A 21,224-nucleotide genomic window follows, 5' to 3' on the forward strand; every position below is an offset into this window, starting at 1 on the left:
TCTTTCCATGGTTCTTTCTGATGAACTAGCTGGCCTATGATTTAGCCGTTGCTCTTAATTAAGAAGAGTTATTGTTTTTGAGAGCACCCTTAGGCTTGAACTTCTCACACTCCATTTCAAATAAAGTCAGTTACTTTAGGGAGAGCTTCAGAGCTCTCTTATAGTCTGCCTCTCCTCCAACGTGGATTCTCTGAGTCACTGTTCTGGGCACAGGTCTAGTCAGTAGCCTCTGACTTGCTGCTTCTGGTGTTGAACTTCTGTCCTACGAGTGAACTGGGGTGAGAACAGTTGGGGTCCCAGCATTTTCAGCCTACTGCACTGTGGTACAGCTTCTGTTTTTTAAGTGGAGGCTGGGTGGAGGAAGGGAGACTGCTCTGTTGGCCACACTCACCAGGAATTTATTTTCTTCAATTTGGAGTTGGAAGGATGAGAGATGCTGATGGTCTACCTTTCTCTGTGACATATGGTAAGTCTTGATTGAAAGCTGAGAGGAAGCTCTGTTCTCTTGGCCACACTTACCTGGAGTGGAGTTTCTGTCAACCTAAACTGGGGCAAGGTAGTAAATGGGTTATGGCTCAAATGCCACAAACTATCCCAATACCAAGTTTTCATAGATTTTCTTGAATAATGTTTCTTCATTTGAATATGCCCTTAGGACAATTTCCAGAGACTTTATTGTTTTAAGTTTTTTTAAAAAAGATTTATTTATTATTTATTTGTTTATTTTATTTAGTTTTGGCTGTGTTGGGTCTTAGTTGCAGCACGTGGGAACTTCGTTGAGGCACGTGGAATCTTCTGTTTGTGGCGTGCGGGCTCTTTGTTGTGGCGTGCGGGTTTCTCTCTTGTTGTGGTGCGTGGGCTTCTCTCTAGTTGTGGCGTGTGGGTTTACTCTTCTCTAGTTGTGGCACGCGGGTTCCAGAGTGCGTGGGCTCTGTGGTTTGTGGCACACAGGCCCTCTAGTTGAGGCACACGAGCGCAGCAGTTGTGGCATGTGGGCTTAGTTGCCCCGTGGCATGTGGGATCTTAGTTCCCTGACCAGGGATTGAACCCGCGTCCCCTGCATTGGAAGGCGGCTTCTTTACCACTTGTCCACCAGGGAAGTCCCTCCAGAGACTTTAAATGGTGGTTTTATAAAACAATATTTGTCAGTTTTGCTTGTTTCACTGGAGTGTGGGTCTCTGAAGCAACTTTCCCTGTTATCCTGGAAGCAGAACTCTCCAAACTATTTAATTCTAAATCTTCCTAAAGATCAAACATGTCCTTCCAGTAAAGAAATTACTACTTAATTCTAAATCTTCCTAAAGATCAAACATGTCCTTCCAGTAAAGAAATTACTATCCCAGGTAACTTTTTTTCCCCCCATGAACAGAGGTTTTGGTCAGACATGAAACCCAGAGCTATCAATAGCTAAAGCAGTTCTTTGCACTATCCTAACTGTCATACTAAGGACCTTTATAATTACTATATATGTCATGAACTAAAGATGTTATTTTAACTGTTTATTTTACCTAGTTTTCTGCTACCCACAGAAATCTACAGCTTTCACTCAGCTTGTTTACTTGTTGGATTTTGCAGTTCTTTGGCCCTGCTGATATGTAGATGCTTCCTGCATAAGACATATGACATTTTTGCATTCTTTCATATTCTTAGAATCATATAATTTATAAATATGTAAGTTGATATCCAGTTAAATTCTGATTTTTAAAAAATGGCTTCATCTGATCTTAAATTACATTTTATAAAAGAATTTTACTGACATCTGATCATGCATTGCAGTCATATGCAGAGTTTCATATAAAAATATCAGAAACTTAGGGACTTCCCTGACAGTCCAGTGGTTGAGACTTTGCCTTCCAATGCAGGGGTTGTGGGTTCAATCCCTGGTTGGGGAGCTAAGATCCCACGTGCCTCGGGGCCAAGGGACCAGAACATAAAGCAGAAGCAGTGTTGTAACAAATTCAATAAAGACTTTAAAAAAAATGGTCCACATCAAAAAAATCTTTAAAAAAAATCAGAAACTTAAACTTTTAGAATTCTAATGTATCTCATTCTCTTCCTCCTCCTATTGAATGGGAAATCCTTTCTAATTGCAGCCCTTGATCTGTTTGTCAGTATACGTAGTTCCATCAGTCACTGCTCCGGTGTTTACTTATGTTTAAGTGGTCTTCTTGGGACCGCTGAAAGACTCTCCATTCCTATAAATCTCACATTCCTGAGAAGGAACCCATTGTAGGACTGAGTAGTCACACGGAATCATTTCAGACATCACTGGAAAACAAGTATATTGATTTTCCTTTGGTTAATCATCCACTCTGGGTTCATTGGTGGAGAGGGCAAGTGGGGTCATGTTGTACAATACATTTCTACCTTTGCGTAAGATATTGTCTAGATGATTTCTTCAGCAGGAGCAAAGGTTTGACAGTTTCTTGTAGAATGAGGTGGTAGATATAATTGAACCAATTTACTTGCACTGTGTTTTATTAATATAAGTATTTCTTACCTTAGGCTATAACTCAACATAAGTAAAATTGAGGAAACAGTTGATAGTGATCAGTTTTCTAGTAGTAAGTATGCTGTTGGGAATTCCCTTTAATATAACATTCACTTGTGTACTATTGTAATGGCATGTAACATCTGCCTATAATAGTGATCCATTGTGAAAATTTACTTCCATCATATACTGTATCTGGCCGTTTGTTGAATTTCATATTATAAACACACATATTAAATATAGGATATAATAGTAAACTATCCATGTATATTCCTTCAATACCTTTGGAAGGACACACAAGAAACTAAGCACTGGTTGTCCTTAGGGAAGAGAATGCACCAGACTGGAGGACTGAGATGGGAAGTATACCCTTTTATTCCATCTGAATTTTGTAATAAGTATTTTTGAAACAATAGTAAAGCACTAAAAAGTAACTAAAACAAAAACAACAAAGTAAACAATAACAAAAGGGAAAACAAATGGATAGACTGGCGTTCTGTGGATATAATTCTAGCCAAAAATATTTTGGTGGCCCGTTTGGGTTTCTTCTCACAATTGGTAAGCTCTCCATGTTGACTGATGGCTAAGTTTGATTAGAACTCTCTTCTAGGTGGTAATTATATTCTAATATTTTATCATCATTTTGTTCTCTCCAACTTCAGATGATTTAGATCAATTGCCAGGTTTCTCTTTGACATGAGATCTGTTCTTGATTTGGAATGCAAATTATTAGAAGTGTTTCTTCATGAATAAAAAGACCATGGTGGTGACTTATGAGTATTCTTCCATTGAAGATAATTAAGGCAAGATTTTTTGAGGTACTTTGATCTATGTGGATGGTAAAAAATTTACTTGAGTCTTTTTTCAAATTCTCATATTGAAAATATGATTGATTAAATTCATTCTTGGTATCATTTTAAAGAATGCAGCTTTAGCAAATCTATATAATGAAGTGAGATTATGTTCAAATTTTAGGTTATTGGTATATAATTTTATTTTAAACATACAGGTTTTCATTTTTTTTCTGCCCTTTAGCCGACCTCAGAAAGTGTGTTTGTGTCCGTTTCTACCAGTGCATCCTCTACACATCTCTACCCACTTGTACATAATTCAGCATCCAGCAGAGGTAAGATGTTATAAAATACACAATTTCAGATAGAATATTAGGATACAAGAGGAAGCATACAGATGAACATACTCATCCCTTTCAGCTCTTCAGCATTTTTGAAAATAAATTGATGATAAATGCTCTCTTTGGGAAAAAAATAGTTTCTTTTATATATTATATGATAGTATAGTATCATATGCTTTATAGACAGACAAAAAATGTGTTATTTTATAAAATGGTTTTATTTCATAGAAAGTACATTACTGAATTGTATAATGAATATTGAATATATAGAAGTTTAGAACTCCAACAATTTTGTATAGAGGAAAAAAAGATTTTGTGAGTAGAGAGCTAAGAAATTATTGCTTTTTAAATTCTGGTCATAGCTTGTATCCTTTGATGTCTTTTCTTATTAAGGCAGAGATAATGCTCAGCATTTTAGTGTTATAAAATGAATGCGTAAAATAAATTTTTTACTTCTTTAAGTGAATAGAACAAATATGTATGTTTTACATGTATATATAAAAATAAATATATAAAAATATGTGTACGTGTTGTATAGAAAGACTTTTTAGTTAATAATTTCATATGTTGGTGAGAATTATGCATGTCCTAGTGTGTATGTATGTTAGTAACTCTTGATTAACTGCAGTAATGAAGAGAGGAGCGAAGGAGATCATAGAAAACCAGAAATTATCATCAATACCAAACTAGTTGATGCATGGTACAAAAATGGGTTTACTGTAAACTGAAGTTAAAACTCTTCCAGGCTTTTGAAGGAGGAATAATTTTTTCTCAAATTTCTGAGGTGTATACCACTTGAAGACTTTAACAAAGACATTAAAGTATATTAATCTGTCACTTTCCTTTTCCAAATGATGAAGCAATTATTCTTTTATTGCAAATTGTTAAATATTTCATTTGTTGGGCAGCCTTTTTTTCTTTTTCAGTGTTAACAACATGCTTTTGTCAGGATTGTGACACTTTAATCACTAGCATTATTTTACTGCGTTTAAACATACAACACGGTGCAGCTCAAATTTACATAAAATGATAGCTTACTGGCCATAACAGTTGTGGCTAAAACTTGACTTTTGATGTTGAGTGCTGTTTTCATTTTGCCATATACATAGTATGGGGCCTTTTCATTGTTGTATGGTTCCAGACATAAGATGGCTTTTAAAATGTAGGTGTTTTCATAGATTTGTGGCAGTTTTAATGTTTTCATATCTCTTATTTGTTCCTTTTTTTCTTCATTCCTCTCTTGTCCTCTACACCCGCCCCCCCACTTTCTCCTCCTTCTCTCCCTCCTTCCCTTCCTTCCTTCCTTCATAGTTAATTCACAGTTTAGATGATTCATCCATAATTGTGTGTGCTATAAATGTATTTTATGTATGTACAAGTACATACATATTGTTTTTCCTTAAAGTTCCAAGGAACTTTACAATCTCAATCTAAGTCAGTCATACTTGGCTGCCTTGTGCTTAATCTCAGCATACTGTTTTCAATAAAAGAATAGGCCAATTTGATGACTTCCCCTAAAAAATGATTGAAAACCATTTGGATAGGCTCTAGGAGGGGGCTTTGAGAAAAGAAGACTTGATGGAGTGGATAAAATGGAGGTGATATGATGGAGCATTTCAAAGAGTAGGTATATGCATATAGAAAATTACTTAAGGATAAAAACAAAACAGTTATCTCAAGAATAACAAAAATACTTTACAAGAAAGAAACGTTGTGTTAAATTGCTTGGCATTTTGTGAACTACGTATATGTAGGCATTAATGATGTAAATACTGTTTATTGATTTAACTAAAAATATTAGAAGATGTAAGGGTAAGGAGTGTTGTAAGAAAGCTAAATTTTCATTTATTACGAGAGGCTGTAGTTATAGAATGCTGTAGTTAAGAGTAAGGCTCAGGAGTTTAAATCCTTAACAGCTCTGTAAACTCTGTAACCCTGGGCAAGATAATTAACCTCTCTGTGCTTCAGTTTTGTCATTAGTGAAATGGACATAATAAAAAATATACTTCATTACTTGTTTGTGGTGCATAGTAAATGAATAATATATAAAATGCACTTAGAATTATATACGTTAAAGTTAGCTATTATAATAAATGGTAGTTTTTAGATAATATCTAAAATTGATAAGAAATAGCAAGACATTATAGAAATATGGACATAACTACTGGAAGAAATAGAAGAGTTAAAGTGATTGCCTCTAGGAAGTAGTATTGGGGAGTGTATCTGGGAACATTACAAATCTTTAGGCACCATTTAATTTGACTATTTTACATGTGTTACTTTGACAAAAGTTTGGAAAGTGATTTAATTATGTGTCGAAGTCTCAATAGTGATGGTAAGGAGGGAGGAAAACAGTATGAGACGCTGGAAAATGTCCTGAAACTTCCCTCTCACCTATCTCCTGCTAGTTCCATTCATCATAGGAGCTGCTCCAACTTGTTTTCAGGCTTCCTCAGAGTGCCAGCCTGCTACATGTTCTTTTTAGTTAAAATCCCAGCAAATTCTGACTCTTCTGTTTCCTTTTTGAACTTTATATTAGGTAGATCAGTTTAACTACTCTCAGCATCTGTAAATTTACCTTTTACATGCTATTTTAATCAATACTTCCAAGACCCAGGGGTGAAAGAGGTAAACACAAAAATGTCCCTGAGGGTATATCTATGTGTCTGTTTGTGGTTGTTGAATACTGTTACTACAATACTTTTGGTTTCTGTTTAAACGTAAATAATGTAATTATAAATTTATTTTTAATTACTTTTATAAATTCATATATAACTTTATTATTTTGTATATTTACTAAATAACTGATATTCCTAAAGGAAAGTAAGTAATATTTGATATTCCTTTAGAACATTGTCTTTTTTATAGACACAAGTTATTCACTGTGAGGATATGTATATGCAGGATTATATAAACTGGTAGAGCTAACATTGGGCTCTATGTAAGTAAACTGATTAGAGAGAGCCTCTGTCACTTATTTGATCAAGCATGACATTCCGAGATGGGCCATTGGAGAAGAGCCAGGCAGTGACTGAGCACTATAGACCAAAATAACCAAGAAAAGTATGAGGCTAAAGCAGAATAGCTAAGCACCTGACTTTACTAAGGGTTAAGAATGGAATTCTTGTGGCAACCAGAAAGGTGGTTTTTAGTGTTGGAAGTTAGGACGTTGAAAAAAACCCACTGATTTATGGTGAACATTATCTATGATGATAGTTAATGCAATTTACAGAAATGGTCACCAGCTTTTTTCACACTAAAGTTATAATTTTTTTCTTTTTCCATACTTTATTCCTTGGAAGGAAGGCCATAAATCCAGCCCACACTCAAGTAGGAGGGAGAGATTAAACTCCACCTCCTGGAGAGGGGAGAGTTTATGTTTATTACTTGGAATTCTTCTATGAGGAAGATTTGTCACTTCTCTCCCATTTATTTATTCAATCATTTATTTATATCAGTCTAGACTCTGTATTTATTTTATACTTTGGGTTATAATCCAAATACTGTTATTTTGTTGCTCAAGTTGTTCCATTGGGTGCTCTTTAAGATTGGCTTCTGTGTCCCTTTGATATGCCCTATTGTTTTGTTTTTTTTTGAGCACTTCCTTGCTTTTGGGGCATAAATATCTAGGCAGTTATCTTCAAGTTGACATACTACAAAATGTAATTACTAGTGAAATAAAAAGTTTGTCAGAATAAATGAATTCAATTTAGTTAAACACAGATTTACATTTTTCATAATCTTTATTATTTAGAATAATGTTATCTTTTTTGATCAGTGAACATGTAAATACACCCAAATAGAATAAAAATATACACTTGTATTATATTTAATACTGATAAGTCAGAGAAACTGTACCTCTTTTTATTAAACTGTGGCCTGTAGTAAAAGACTTGTGAAAATTATACATAATGCTGTGAATCAGATGTTCATCAAAAAGTTTTAAAAGCGTGTTTATCTAATTAGAATCTACATTTTAATTAATTATTTAATTACAGGAAAACAAGGTGTTGCGGACAGTTCCTCTGCTAGCAGCATGTCTCCCCCAAGATAAGTGTAAAGTCAAGATTGGTCGTCGCTTCAGTGAGGAAAGGTAAATTAACTTTAAGGGCAATTTAAATGAATTCTTTTTTTACTTTAAAAATGGTTTCCTTCAAGTTACCTATTAGACCTAGAACATGGTACATTGGAAATGGTTAAAAAATTTAATTTCTGCCTTCTCTCTCAAAATAATACAAGATAAGCAAAACATAAACATAAACAAAAACAGACCAAAATGGAATAAACAAATTATAGCATTATCTAAATTCCATGGTATATATGTTGAGCCTAAAAGGCATGTATATTTCCTGTTTATTTCATTTTTGTTAAGATATTTTATTTCAAGATGTTAGTGTACTTGTATTAGATTTAGTTAATGTTTTTCTTTCTTTTTTTTTACAATTATATATGATATACATTTATATAAACATATATTCATTTCTAGCCCATGAAGGCTTTCCTAAGGTACATTGACTAGAACTATATTTAGTGTTCCAGTTATAGGCACATCCATATTTTAAAAAAGTGATAGAATGCCTTCTCTTGTTGTGTTTAAAATATTTTTTTTTGATGAGGCCCAGTATGTGCAGCAGTTTGTTAGTTGGTATCTTCACAGACAGTTCTGTAATATTCTTGGATCTTATTTTACACTGTATTACAGAACCCATTATTATAAATATATATAATATACTGTATGTATATTGAAATTTTTCTACAAGTTGTTTCTTACCTTTGAAGCATATTTGTTGCTTTTCTACCTATTCAGAGCCTTCACAAATTACTTTGATCCTATCTACACAGTTAAATATATTTTTAGATTTCTTTTTCAGTTCACTTATGAAAATGCTAAGTAAGACTAGTGGCAGCACCAAGCCCAAGGAATTGACCAAACTTTTTCCTTCCTTTATTATTTTAGCTTTATATTATGAAAACATCATGTTAGAACTTTATAAAATCATTTTTTTCCTTTCTCTGAAACTATTGGTTAGGCATTCTTTTCTCATATAGATTTTTCTTTTGCACAGTTTGCATTGCCTTGTCCCCCAGAGGTGAGCTTTGCTCTGGGCTTGGTGCTGCTGTTGCAGATTCTGCCATTTTGTTGGGAGTGGAAGCACCATCCAGAGCCCTTCACATGGGGAGCAACCACATAATTTACACTGTGACACTTCTTTCACACAGAGGCTCTTTATAATGATAGTTTCTTTATAATTCTTGGATAGATGTGGATATATAATCTGCCAGCTTGGATCTTGGTTATTTTATTGCAAAAATGGTGAGCATCTATGGTGGTAGAAGTGGAAACCATCTGGGTCATCCCTGACATTTGGCTCTGTAACCCTTCCACAGATGTGCATGGGGATGAGAAACTTGATATTTTTCTAAATAGCCTATCCCATTTTGAGCCTATGATATTAAGCTCAGTATTATTATTTTTTTAAATTTTTATTTATTTTTTTGCGGTACTCGGGCCTCTCACTGCTGTGGCCTCTCCCGTTGCGGAGCACAGGCTCCCGACGTGCAGGCTCAGTGGCCATGGCTCACGGGCCTAGCCGCTCCACGACATGTGGGATCTTCCCCGACTGGGGCACGAACCCATGTCCCCTGCATCGGCAGGCGGACTCTCAGCCACTGCGCCACCAGGGAAGCCCTAAGCTCAGTATTTTTGATGGTACCAAATATAGTGCTTACTCAGTAAATTATTATTCACGTATGGATTTTAAACTAAAGCTGACTAAGATTATTGATTTAATATTAATCTGGTAATTGAATGATTTATTTATTTATTTTTATAAATTTATTTTATTTATTTATTTTTGCCTGCATTTGGGTCTTTGTTGCTGCGTGCGGGCTTTCTCTAGTTGTGGCGAGTGGGGGCTACTCTTTGTTGAGGTGCACAGGCTTCTCACTGCAGTGGCTTCTCTTGTTGTGGAGCATAGGCTCTAGGCGTGAGGGCTTCAGTAGTTGTGGCACGTGGACTCAGTAGTTGTGGCTCACGGGCTCTAGAGCGCAGGCTCAGTAGTTGTGGCGCACGGGCTTAGTTCTCCACAGCATGTGGGATCTTCCCTGACCAGGGCTCGAACCCATGTCCCCTGCAGTGGCAAGTGGATTCTTAACCACTGCACCACCAGCGAAGTCCTGAATGATTGATTTAGTTTTTTGTTAGAGTATGTGATGTAACCATGGGGGAATGATTAAGAGACTTATTACTTTTAGTATCCTTTGTAAATGGAATTTAAAAATACTTATTTTCAGTTTTTTGCCACTAGTATATAAGAAAACAGTTGGGCTTTGTATATTAACCCTGTATACTATGACTTTCTAAATGTATTTGTTAGTTGTAGAAATTGTTTTGTAGATTCCCTAGAACTTTCAATGTAAGTAGGATTATCTGCAGATAGGGTCATTTATATTTCTTCCTTTCTGATGTTTATGCCTTTTATTTCTTTTTCTTGCCTTATTGTAGTAACTGGGACCTTCAGTACAATGTGTATTATGAGTGGCAAAAGCCCCTATCTTTACCTTGATACCAGTCTAAAAGGACGTTGTTAGAGCTGGTATTGGCTGTATATTTTTGTAAATGCTACTTATTATTATAGTTTGAAGATTATACCATTTATTGTCTTTAATTGGCTTTTAACTTGTCTCCTTCCCCCTCAAGTTTGTTTTGTTGCTTGCAGACAGAGGCTGTGTCATTCTTTATTATATCTCTAGTGACAAAATGCTTTGACATGTATTTTTGAATGAAGTTCAATAAGAATAATAAAACTCCACACCCCCGCCAGGCTAATAAAGACTTTTATTTTAAACTTTTAGAGATCCTGAACTTTCAACTGTTTGTCGGAAGTCTGATACATTAATATTATATCCAGGGGCTGAAGCTGCTAATTTGGAAGAATTTATATTAGATTCTCCTATTTATCCTTCCACAATCATCATCATCGATGGTACATGGAGCCAGGCTAAGGACATTTTCTACAAGAATTCCTTGTTCCGACTGCCTAAACAGGTAAACTAGTATTTTAACATAGAGTAAATACAAATGTATAGTTATACATGTATATATTTTCTGTGAGAGGACACACATATGCGTTTATATATGAATTTGATGGTGTTTAGATATGCAAATGTTATGTACAGAGGTATGTATATGCTTGTGTGTATGTTTTATATGTAAGCAGAAAATTTCAAATTTGTCCTTCTTTGTCAGTTCCTACCATCAGATTTCACCATAGTTTAGGCATTTAGCTGTAATAAAAGTTTCTCAGACATTTAATCAGAGCAGTGTAAGGATTATTTATTTCTATGTGTATTAATGTTTTTGTTAAGAAGTGTTATGTTTAAATATTTTTGGAATACTAAATTACTTTGTTCTTATTAGGCATGACTGAGTTTTTATGAAATACTTTTTTTTGTCATTCATGATTATAATCATATGGTTTATCCTTCAATTTGTTGATGTAATTGATGATGATACATTTCCTAATGTGGGACTGTTCTTGTATTATTAGAATGAACTCTACTGGGTCATATTGTACTACCCTTTTGATATATTACAGAAGCTTATATTTTATTTAATGGCTTTAAATTATAATTTATATATCTTATGTACTTTTATTATAATATTTGGGTACTAAGATAATGGTAACTTCACCAAATAAATAGGAGAGATTTTAATATTTTTCTGTGACTTGGGATAGTTTAAATAATAGTTAACCTAACTTCATTTAGGTGAACTTGAGGTGCTGCCATTTTGTTGTATATGTACAGGACGGTGGGCTGGGAAGCCTTTGTCACGAACCTATAGTACCTATTTCAACTTCCCCCAAATGACTCCGTCCCTGAATTTGTTTTCCTTGGGGGAGGGGGAGATGGATTGTACCATGAATAAGAAGTATTAATTTTTTTAAAGACAAATTGACTTTGAAGATATAAAAAGTTCACTGCAAGAAATAAAAATTGTGAATGAAGAAAAAAAAAATAGTTTTGCTCCTTAAAAATTACATGGAGCTCTATGGTGAAGCCACCTGATACTGGTCTCTTTAAAATGGTAACTTTAAAACCCTTCTTTCAAACTCTTTCATGAAAATTATTCAAGCTTTCTACTTCTATTTGCTTCATTTTTAATAGTTTATCTTTTCTAGGGAATTATTCCTTTCCCTTGGGTTAACAGATTATTTGCCATATACCTATATAGTCTTAAGTACTTATTTTAATTTCTTCTGGATGTTTCCCTTTTTTTTTTCCTAATCATAAACACACACACACACACACACACACACTTTTCTCCCCCATGAACAGACTCAAGAGGGATTTCCTTGTTTATTGAGCTTTTAGAAGTATTAGCCTTTAGATTGTTTTAATGGCTATTAAACTTTATTCTTACTTCATCAATTTGAACTTTTAGCTTGATCAATTTATTTTACCTTTTTCAGCTAAATTATTTTTTCTGATTGTAAGATTTGTGCTATAAGTACTATGTTTCTTTATTAAGATTAGTGAGTTTCTTCTTTAATAATAAAAGGAAAGAAGACTGTAATGTTTCTTCTTAGTATAATTGTCATTGTATCCTATAGTTTTGGATTGATGTGTTTTTGTATCTATACCATTGATATAATTTGTAATTTGTTTTGATTTCTTTCTACCCATGGATTATCAGAGTTCTTAATTCTCAAGTGTTATAACATTTTTGTAGCTATTTTTATTTTTATTTTGTTGGATCATGATAAAATAACATTGCCAACAATATTGTGAATAATTTTATGATTTTTATCAGGGTAAGTACATGGCAAATTTTTGTGCATGTTCTATGAATATAAAAAATTTACCTTCTCTATTTAACAATGAAAGTGTTTACATTTTTTTAGTTTGTTATTGTGGTTTTACTTTATGCTGTTATTTTTGGCATGCCCGGGCTATTTTATATTGAAAAAGGTATATGGAAAGCTTCTATTTGTGTGCTTTTAATGACGTTATTCCTACATTTTCTTCTTTTTAAATTTATTTTATTTATTTATGTTTGGCTGTGTTGGGTCTTTGTTGCTGCACACAGGCTTTCTCTAATTGTGGTGAGCGGGGGGTACTCTTTGTTGCAGTGTGCAGGCTTCTCATTGCAGTGGCTTCTCTCCGTGGCATGCGGGATCCTCCCGGACCGGGGCACGAACCCGCGTCCCCTGCGTCGGCAGGCGGACTCCCAACCGCTGCGCCACCAGGGAAGCCCCTTAGAAACATTCTTGCAAGAACGGCCTTTGGCATCTGAGAATGTGAATGGTAAACAGTTTGCTGCACAGATATAAACTTTCCCTAAAGGATGAGTGGCTCACTGTTGTACAAACAATGTGGTGTACAATGAATACTTGCTTTTCTGTAGGAGTCTGAAATTTTGGTGCGTGCCAGGCAGAGGGTGTCTATGTAACTAATCTCCAGTAAAGACCTTGGGCCCTGTGTCTCTAATGAGCTTCTCTGGTAGGCAGCACTTAACACAGGTTGTCACAGTGTAATGCTGGAGGATTTAAGTGCATCCTCTTCGACCTCACTGGGAGAGGACTCTTGGAAGCTTGAGCCTGATTTCATTTGGACATGTGTCTTCTCCCTTTGGTAATTTTGCTTTGTGTTCTTTTGCTGTAATAAGTCTTAGTCATACGTTGAACTAGATGCTGAGTTCTGTGAGTCCTAGTGAATCACTAGACCTGTGAGTAGTCTTGGGAACCCATGACAAACTGCGTAACAAAATTCTGCAAAACATAGTATCTTAAAACAGCCATATTATTGTATCTCACGATTTTGTTGGTCAAGAATTCAGTTTGACTTGTTGTCAGAGGTCACTTGGTGATTTTCATCTAATAGTTGGTTTGGTCTGGTGGGTCCAAGAGCTTTCTCCATGAATCTGGCACTTTGGCAGCGATGGATGGAAGGCTGTGCTCAGCTGGGACTGTTGACTGGACTGCCTACATACGTCCTCTCCTGTATTACAGCCCTAAAATGCCAATTAAGAATCAGACTATCCTGAATAGACCGATCATTTATTTATTTTATACTGCTGAAATAGCTTATATTATTATTTTTAGCTGGAATAATTGGAGTTCTGAATTCCCTGTATTACCACATATTTTGTAATGTGTGGTTATTAATTCCTTTTGTTTTCCCCAAACTACCTTCCCTTTGAGTGTTAAGGGATATCTTTTTGTTCTGCTGAATAATTCTGTGTTCATGTTATCTGTACTCTTTGTGATTTTATTAACATGTAACATCTTCTTTTGGCTTTCATATTTCTAAGAAGAGAATGTTTTTATTATATCCTCTTTAGAGAGTGACTATTCTAGTTATTTTTATCTTAACTGTGTCCAGGTTCATTTTTTCATTTGAAAATGAAAAATCTGACCTATATGCAATATGATAGGCTGAGATGCACCATATATATTTTTTTCCTCCAGAAGAACCATGGAGGCATGAGTTCCCTTTGCAGAAAATATTATTACTTTTTATGGCTAGAAATTATTCTTACTTAAGTGGAAAATTTTCAAACCTGTGATTAGAAATATTTCTTTTTTACTCACCAGTTTGTCGTTCCTTGAGAGCCCTTGGAGCCTTTTTTTAAATGAATATCATGAAAAATTCTTGAAATCTTTCAGCGGCTTTTACAAATTTTAGCTCATAGTTTGATAGCTTCACATTTGAGTTCCTTCAGGACTCCTGAGTGAATGTTATTCAATCCTAATTTATTTGTATTCAGCAATCATGTTTATTTTTTGGTATTAACAATAAATGACATCTCTGTTGGATAATATTGCATGTTAGAAAATTTTAGCATGCATTATATAATTTCATTCTTTAAGCAAATTGTTAGATGGTTTGAATAAGTATTTTTTAAAAATTGAATCATAATGTTTTATAGTAGCAGTTAATTTGGCATTCTGTATATGCCATGGATTGTAATAGTTCATATTTGTGAATATTATGTGGCTCTCATTTTAAGAAGTTGTCTCTTTTCATAGCTTACTCCAATTATTTACAATACTATTTTTTTCTGTTTTTGAGATTCAAATAAAAATAATCTCTAAATTAGAATGATAGACTTAGAAGGAAGCTCAAAACTCTGGGTACTAGGGACACAAGAGGTTTTTCATTATCCTCCTTGTACTTATTTTGAAAATTTTCTACATTGAGCAGGAAATTTCAAAGAGGAAAATAAAAATTGCTTGAAATCCTACTATCCATAAATAATCATAGTTAGCATTTTGGTCATTTCCTTTCTTCTCCATCTTCCTGTGGATTTGAATAGTATTTTTAATTATCCCACTTCATAGATGAGAAACCTGAGGCTTAGAGTGATTTTTTAAGTTTGAAAATAGAAGAACTAGAGTGAGAATGGAGATCTTATGACTCCAAATCCCACTGCTCATGGGCATCTGTTCAGTTTTAGGGGCACCACACTACCATCCTGAGTCCTGGTGTTTAGATGATTGTTGTTGTTGTTAATGTTGATCAAGGCAGGCAAGATATTATGCAGTCCACTTGCATCAGGGATGTTCTGAGATTGATATTTGGATACCTGAGGTGAACCCTGGACACTCATGATCACAGTGAGTCTCCCCTCTGCTTTAGTGCACTTAGAGTGCTCAGTTAGGTGATTGAATTTCAGCCTTGATTTCTGACTTATCATTCCATTTCCCCCAGTGGGACTGAACTCTGCCTTAAATCCCCACCTCCTTAGTTCTTGCTCCTAGAAACTGGACCACAGAAGTTCCACCCACTGACTAGAATCTTGTTCCAAAGATAGGATCATGGTGGTACCATCCACCTGACTCTTCTGACCTTGTCTCACTCACAAGTTAGAGTGCTTTTGGCTATTTGACCACCATTTCAGTGTCACTAAAGATATGGATGTTTGCACTGTTGGTCACTCTCTTTGGGGGGGGCAGCCCCACAGTGTGGACTCACTCATATCTACTTTCTTCCTTTTTCTCACTAGCATATATATATTGAAGTTGAAATAGTAGGGACTTTCAGGTTTTTTCCATCAGGGTATACTACTTCCTTAGGATAATCCTAAACTATTAATTAGATATTGAATCTCTGCACTTACCATGTTTTCGTGTATATATGTATATATATATATATATATATATATATATATATATATCTTCTGAACTATTCCCAGTAAAATGAACTTGAGAATTTAGAATCCCTTTAAAGTAATAATTTTCAATCTAAAGTTTACGGGAGTGGTTAAAGACTGAGGTATATACATTTGTGAGTCATTTCCACTTAGGTGGCAAGTGAAACCAGGTTATGGATGATATTATCTAGAATGAGAATATGGAGTTAAAAACAAGTATTTAAGATTGGACCTTGAGAAACTTGAGTATTTAATAACCAGGAGAGAAGGTTGAAACCACAAAGGAGACAAAGAATGTGTAGCCAGATGGGTAGAAAGAAAACTAAAGGAATGTGGTGTCTTGAGAACAAAGGAAGAAGAGTGTTAGCAAAGTTGAATGCTCCTGAGAGATCGGTTAAGTGAGTACTGAGAAGTATCCATTAGTTTTAGTGACATGACGGTTATTGTTTATTTTAGTCAGAGTGTTACAGTGGAGTGATAGGATGGAAACCAGGCAGTCAGGCTTAAGTGGCAAGTAGAGGTGAAGAAATGGATCCAGTTGGTATAGAAAACTATCTTAAGTAGTTTGGTAAGAAGAGAAGTGAGGTAGAAACAAGGGAATTGTGAAGTTGGTGGAAGATGTTTTCATTTATTATATATTTCAAGTAGGGGAGACTTAAGTATAATTAAAAAACAGTGGGAAGGATTTAGTTGAGAGGGAGAGGTCAAGTGTGTCACAGAAAGAAAGGATGTTTGATAGTATATTATGTTTCTGAGGAAGCAAAAAGGCTGCATAAAGCTGCTTTGAATGATCTTTTACAAGTCTTTTTGTGTTGCATGCTTTTATTTCTCTTCAGTAAATACCTAGGAGTGGAATTCCTGTGTCTTTTGTTTAACTTTATAAGGAATGGCCAGTTATCCATTTTACTTCCTCATCAGCATTGTATGAGAGTTTCAGTTGTTCCACATTCTTGCCAACGCTTGTTAGTGTTTTCAATTTTAGCTAATCTAAGGGCAGAGTAGTGGTATCTCATTGTGGTTTTGATTTGCATTTTCCTGGTGATTAATGATGTTGAGCATCTTTGCATGTTTTTAGTTGACCATCATATTTTTTATTTAGTGAAGTGTCCTTTCCTATTTTGGGGGGATTGATTGTTTTATTATTGAATTACAGGAGTTTTAAATATATTCTGCAGAATAGTTCTTTCTCAGACATATGTGTAGCAGATATTTTGTTCTGATCTATGTTTTGCCTTTGCATTTCTTAATGTTGATTTTGAAGAGCAGAAGCTTTTAATTTCAATCAAGTCCAGTTTATCAGTTTTTAAAAAATGGTTTGTATATTTTATATCCTAAGAAATATTTGTCTACCCACAGGTTACAAAGATTTTCTCCTACTTTTTCTTTTAGAAGTCATATATTTTTATTTGAGTGATACATTTTTAGCTGATATTTTTGATTTAAGTTAATTTTTTGTGTGTGGTGTGAAGAAAGTAAAATTTCATTAAAAAGATATGGCTATGTAGTTGTTCCAGTACCTTTTGTGGGTAAGATTTGTCATTCCTCTAATGAATTACTGTGATTCATTTGTTGAAAATACCTTGACCATCTATGGTTCTGTTTCTGTTCCACTTATGTATGTGTTTATCTTTAATGTCAATACCATTCTGCCTTGATTATTGTAGCTTTGTGGTAAGTCTTAAAATCACATAGTGTAAGCCAACCAACTCTATTCTTTTCCTTTTTTAAATTTTTTTTGTGAAAATTGTTTTGGATTTCCTTTGCATTTCTGTATACCTTTTAGCATCTGTTTTTTATTTTCCAATATAAAATAAGTGGGAGTGGGATTGTATTGAATCCCAAGTGAGGATGGGTAGAAAAAGTGAAATGACCTTTTCCAATCAGATTTACATTTTAGAAAGGTCACTCTTCTGACAGAGTGCAGGAGTGCATTAAAAGAGAGTAGGATTGGAGACAGAACAACTTATAGTCCAGGTGATAGATGGTGAAGACTAGAAGAAAGACATTGGTGCAAGTACATACTTTTGAAACCTCTATCAGTTTTCTATTGCTGCCCTAACAAATTACCATGAATTTAGTGGCTTACAACAACACAAATTTATTATTTTATAGTTCTGAAGATCAGAAGTCTGGTACAGTTCCTGGACTAAAATCAAGGTGTTGATCTCCTATGTTTTTTTCTCCTGTGTTGCTTTCTGGAGGACCTTAGGGAAAATCTGTTTCCTGCTCCTTTGGGTTGTTGGAAGGATTCCATTCCTGTGCTTGTATGTCTGAGATCCCTGATTTTTTGATGGCTGTTGGCCAAATGCTGTTCCTAGCTTCTGGAGGCTGTCCACCTTCCTTGGTTAGTGGTACTCATCATCCATGTTCAAATCCAGCAATAGCAGGTTGAGATCCTCTCATGCATCCTTTTTTTCTTCTTCTTCTTCTTTTTTTCCCTTCAGTCCTATCTCTCTGACCAGCTGGGAAAGGTTCTCTGATTTTAGAGGCTCATGTGATTAGATTGGACCCACCCATATAATTCAAGAGTGTCTTCCTATATCAAGATCTGTAATTTAGTTACATCTACAAAAATGAAAACTGTATAAAAACTATACTCAGAAGTCTCACTCTTTTTCATATCCCTTCTTCCTCGTTTCCACATATTCTCCATGGGTAATAACTTTTACTAACTTCTTGTTTATTCTTATAGCATTTTTCAAGAAGCAAGCAGATATATACATATATTCATAGTCTCATTTCTATGTTTTTTACACAAAACTCTCTTACTATACATATTCTTTTGCATGTTTTTTAACTTAACACCATTATCATTGAAATCACTCCATATCAGTTTATAGAGATCTTCCTTATTCTTTTGCTTATAGTACCTGTACTATAGTACCTGTACTCCTTATATCCTTTAAATAGATGAACTATGCTTTATTCATCCAGTTTCCATAGAAAGGCATAGATTATTTCCAGTGTTTACTCTGACAAATAATGTTGTATATATGTTGTTTCATGATTGTGTAGGTGCTTCTTTGGGGTAAATTCCTCGACATGGGATTGGTAGATCAGAGGGTAAATACTTATGTAGTTTTATAAATATTATCAAATTCCTTTCCAACTATTTTCTCTCATTTTACGTACCTATCAGTAATGTTTGAGAGTGCCTGCTTCCGAACAGCCTTTTCAACAAATTTGTTGTCAGGCTTTTGAATTTTGTCAATTGGATAGGTGAGAAATGGTATCTCATTATAGTTTTAAAAAACTAACTTTACTGAGGTATAATTTATAGGAAGTAAAATGAATTTATTTAAAATATACAGTTGATGATTTTTGACAAATGCATAATCATGTAACCACCACAACAATCAAGATGTAGAATGTTTCCATCATCCCTTAGAGGTTCCTTGTCCTTTTTGTGCTCAATTTCTCCATCCTTCATCCCAGCCCCAGACAATCACTGATATGAATTCTGTCTCAATAGATTCCCTGCCCCCTGCCTTTTGGAATTTTAAATAAATGTAATCGTATAGTATGTACTGTTTTATGTCTGATGTCTTTTGATTAGCAAAATGCTCTTGAGAGTCATCCATGTAAGCATGTGCATAATTTATTCATTTTTTTTACTCAGTGGTATTTCATTGTATGGGTAATTGTTTATCTGTTTACTTATTGATAGATATTTGGGTCCTTTCCAGTCTTTACTATTATTAATAAAACTGCTGTGAAAATTCTTATACAGGTTTTTGTGTGGACATATATTTTCATTTCTCTTGGGTAGATACCTGGGAGTGAAATTGCCAGTAAGTGTATGTTTTACATTATAGGAAGCTATCAAACTGTTTTCTAAATATATATCATTTTATATTCCCACCAATAGTGTTTGAGAGCCAGTTGCTTCACATCCTTTATAACATTTGGTATAGCCTATGTTTTTAGTTTTAGCCACTCTAATGGATGACTAGTGGTATGTAACTATGGTTTTAGTTTGACTGTTGACCATTTATGTATCTTCTTATTATTAAGTTATCTTTTTATGAATGAGTTGTAAATATTCTGGATATCAGTATATTGTCAGATATATGCAGTGGATTTTCTTCCACATTGTGGTTTATCTCTTCATTTTCTAAATAATGCCTTTCACAGAGCAGAAGTTTATAATTTTGATGAAGTCCAACTTATAATTTTTTTCTTCTATGTTTCATGTTTTTCATATCCTAAGAAATTACCTCCCTCCAAATCACAACTATTTCTTTTATGCTTTCTTCTAGAACATTTGTAGCTTTTTTAAAAAAATTATTTATTTTATTTTTTATTTTATTTTTGGCTGCAATGGATCTTTGTTGCTGTGTGTGGGTTTTCTCTAGTTGCAGTGAGCGGGGGCTACTCTTTGTTGCGGTGTGTGGGCTTCTTAACTGTGGTGGCCTCTCTTGTTGCGGAGCATGGGCTCTAGGCACACAGGCTTCAGTAGTCGTGGCTCGTGAGCTCTAGAGCACAGGCTCAGTAGTTGTGGTGCACGGGCTTAGTTGCTCTGCGGCATGTGGGATCTTCCTGGACCAGGGCTCGAACCTGTGTGCCCTGCTTTGGCAGGCAGATTCTTAACCACTGAGCCACTAGGGAAGCCCCATTTGTAGTTTTGCTTTTATGGTGGTCAATTTTGAGTTAATTTTGGTAAGTGTGACTTAAGGGTTGAGGTTTATTTTTTTCCCAGTGACTATCCACCATTTATTGAAAAAATTATCTTTTTTTTTCATTGAATTACTTTAACATCTTTAAAAACATCAATTGAATATGTATGGGTAGATCAATTTCTGCATGCTATATTCAGTTCCATTGATCTGTGCCTTTCCTTATAGTGATAATACTCTGTCCTGAATACTGTAGCTTTCTTTATAGACCACCTTGAAGTCTGGTATTATAAAGTCATTCAATTTTGTTCTTTTTAAAAATTGATTTGACTAATTCTCAATCATTTGCATTTTCATGTAAATTTTAGAATCTTCTTGTCAGTTTCTGCCAAAATGCCTGCTGTAATTTTGATTTGGATTACCTTAAATCTTTAGATCAGTTTTGAGAAAATTGACATCTTAACACAATTGAGTCTGTCAGTCCATAAACGTGAACATGGTATATCTTTCTATTAATTTTTCTTCCTTAATTTGTTTTAACAAATTTGTGGCTTTCAGCATTTAGGTCTAGCACATATTTTGTTAAATCTATCTCTAAGTGTTTCATGTTTTTTGATGCTATTATATTGACATTATATTTTGTTGATTTAATTTTCTAATTGTTTGTTGTAATATATTGGAATACAGTTCAGTTTTGTATATTGACCTTGTTTTTCGAGACCTTTTAAAATTTGCTTATTATTGGCAGTAGGTTTTTAATAGATTTCTTAGGTTTTTAAAAACTTACGTGATCACATGTAAGTCATTTTTAGATGGTGAGGTGGTAAA

The 21,224-nt window shown here is 34.5% G+C and overlaps 1 protein-coding gene across 2 annotated transcripts in view; it reads left to right on the plus strand.

Annotated features, from left to right (window-relative positions):
* DTWD2 (DTW motif tRNA-uridine aminocarboxypropyltransferase 2) overlaps positions 1–21,224 on the plus strand; it is a 91,395-nt gene that overhangs the window by 24,518 nt on the left and 45,653 nt on the right. For both annotated transcript variants that reach the window (XR_003431265.1, XM_027099612.1), the window contains exons 2-4: positions 3,527–3,617; positions 7,622–7,716; positions 10,479–10,671. Coding sequence is in view for 1 of the 2 variants with exons in the window: in XM_027099612.1 (XP_026955413.1) it covers positions 3,527–3,617; positions 7,622–7,716; positions 10,479–10,671 (379 nt within the window). In the remaining variant the exon portion in view is untranslated. The remainder of the gene's footprint in view (positions 1–3,526; positions 3,618–7,621; positions 7,717–10,478; positions 10,672–21,224) is intronic.

The sequence above is a fragment of the Aethalodelphis obliquidens genome, unplaced genomic scaffold, assembly GCF_003676395.1.
Source record: "Aethalodelphis obliquidens isolate GAN/ISIS:26980383/991018 unplaced genomic scaffold, ASM367639v1 scaffold4, whole genome shotgun sequence".
NCBI classification, from domain to species: Eukaryota; Metazoa; Chordata; class Mammalia; order Artiodactyla; family Delphinidae; genus Aethalodelphis; species Aethalodelphis obliquidens.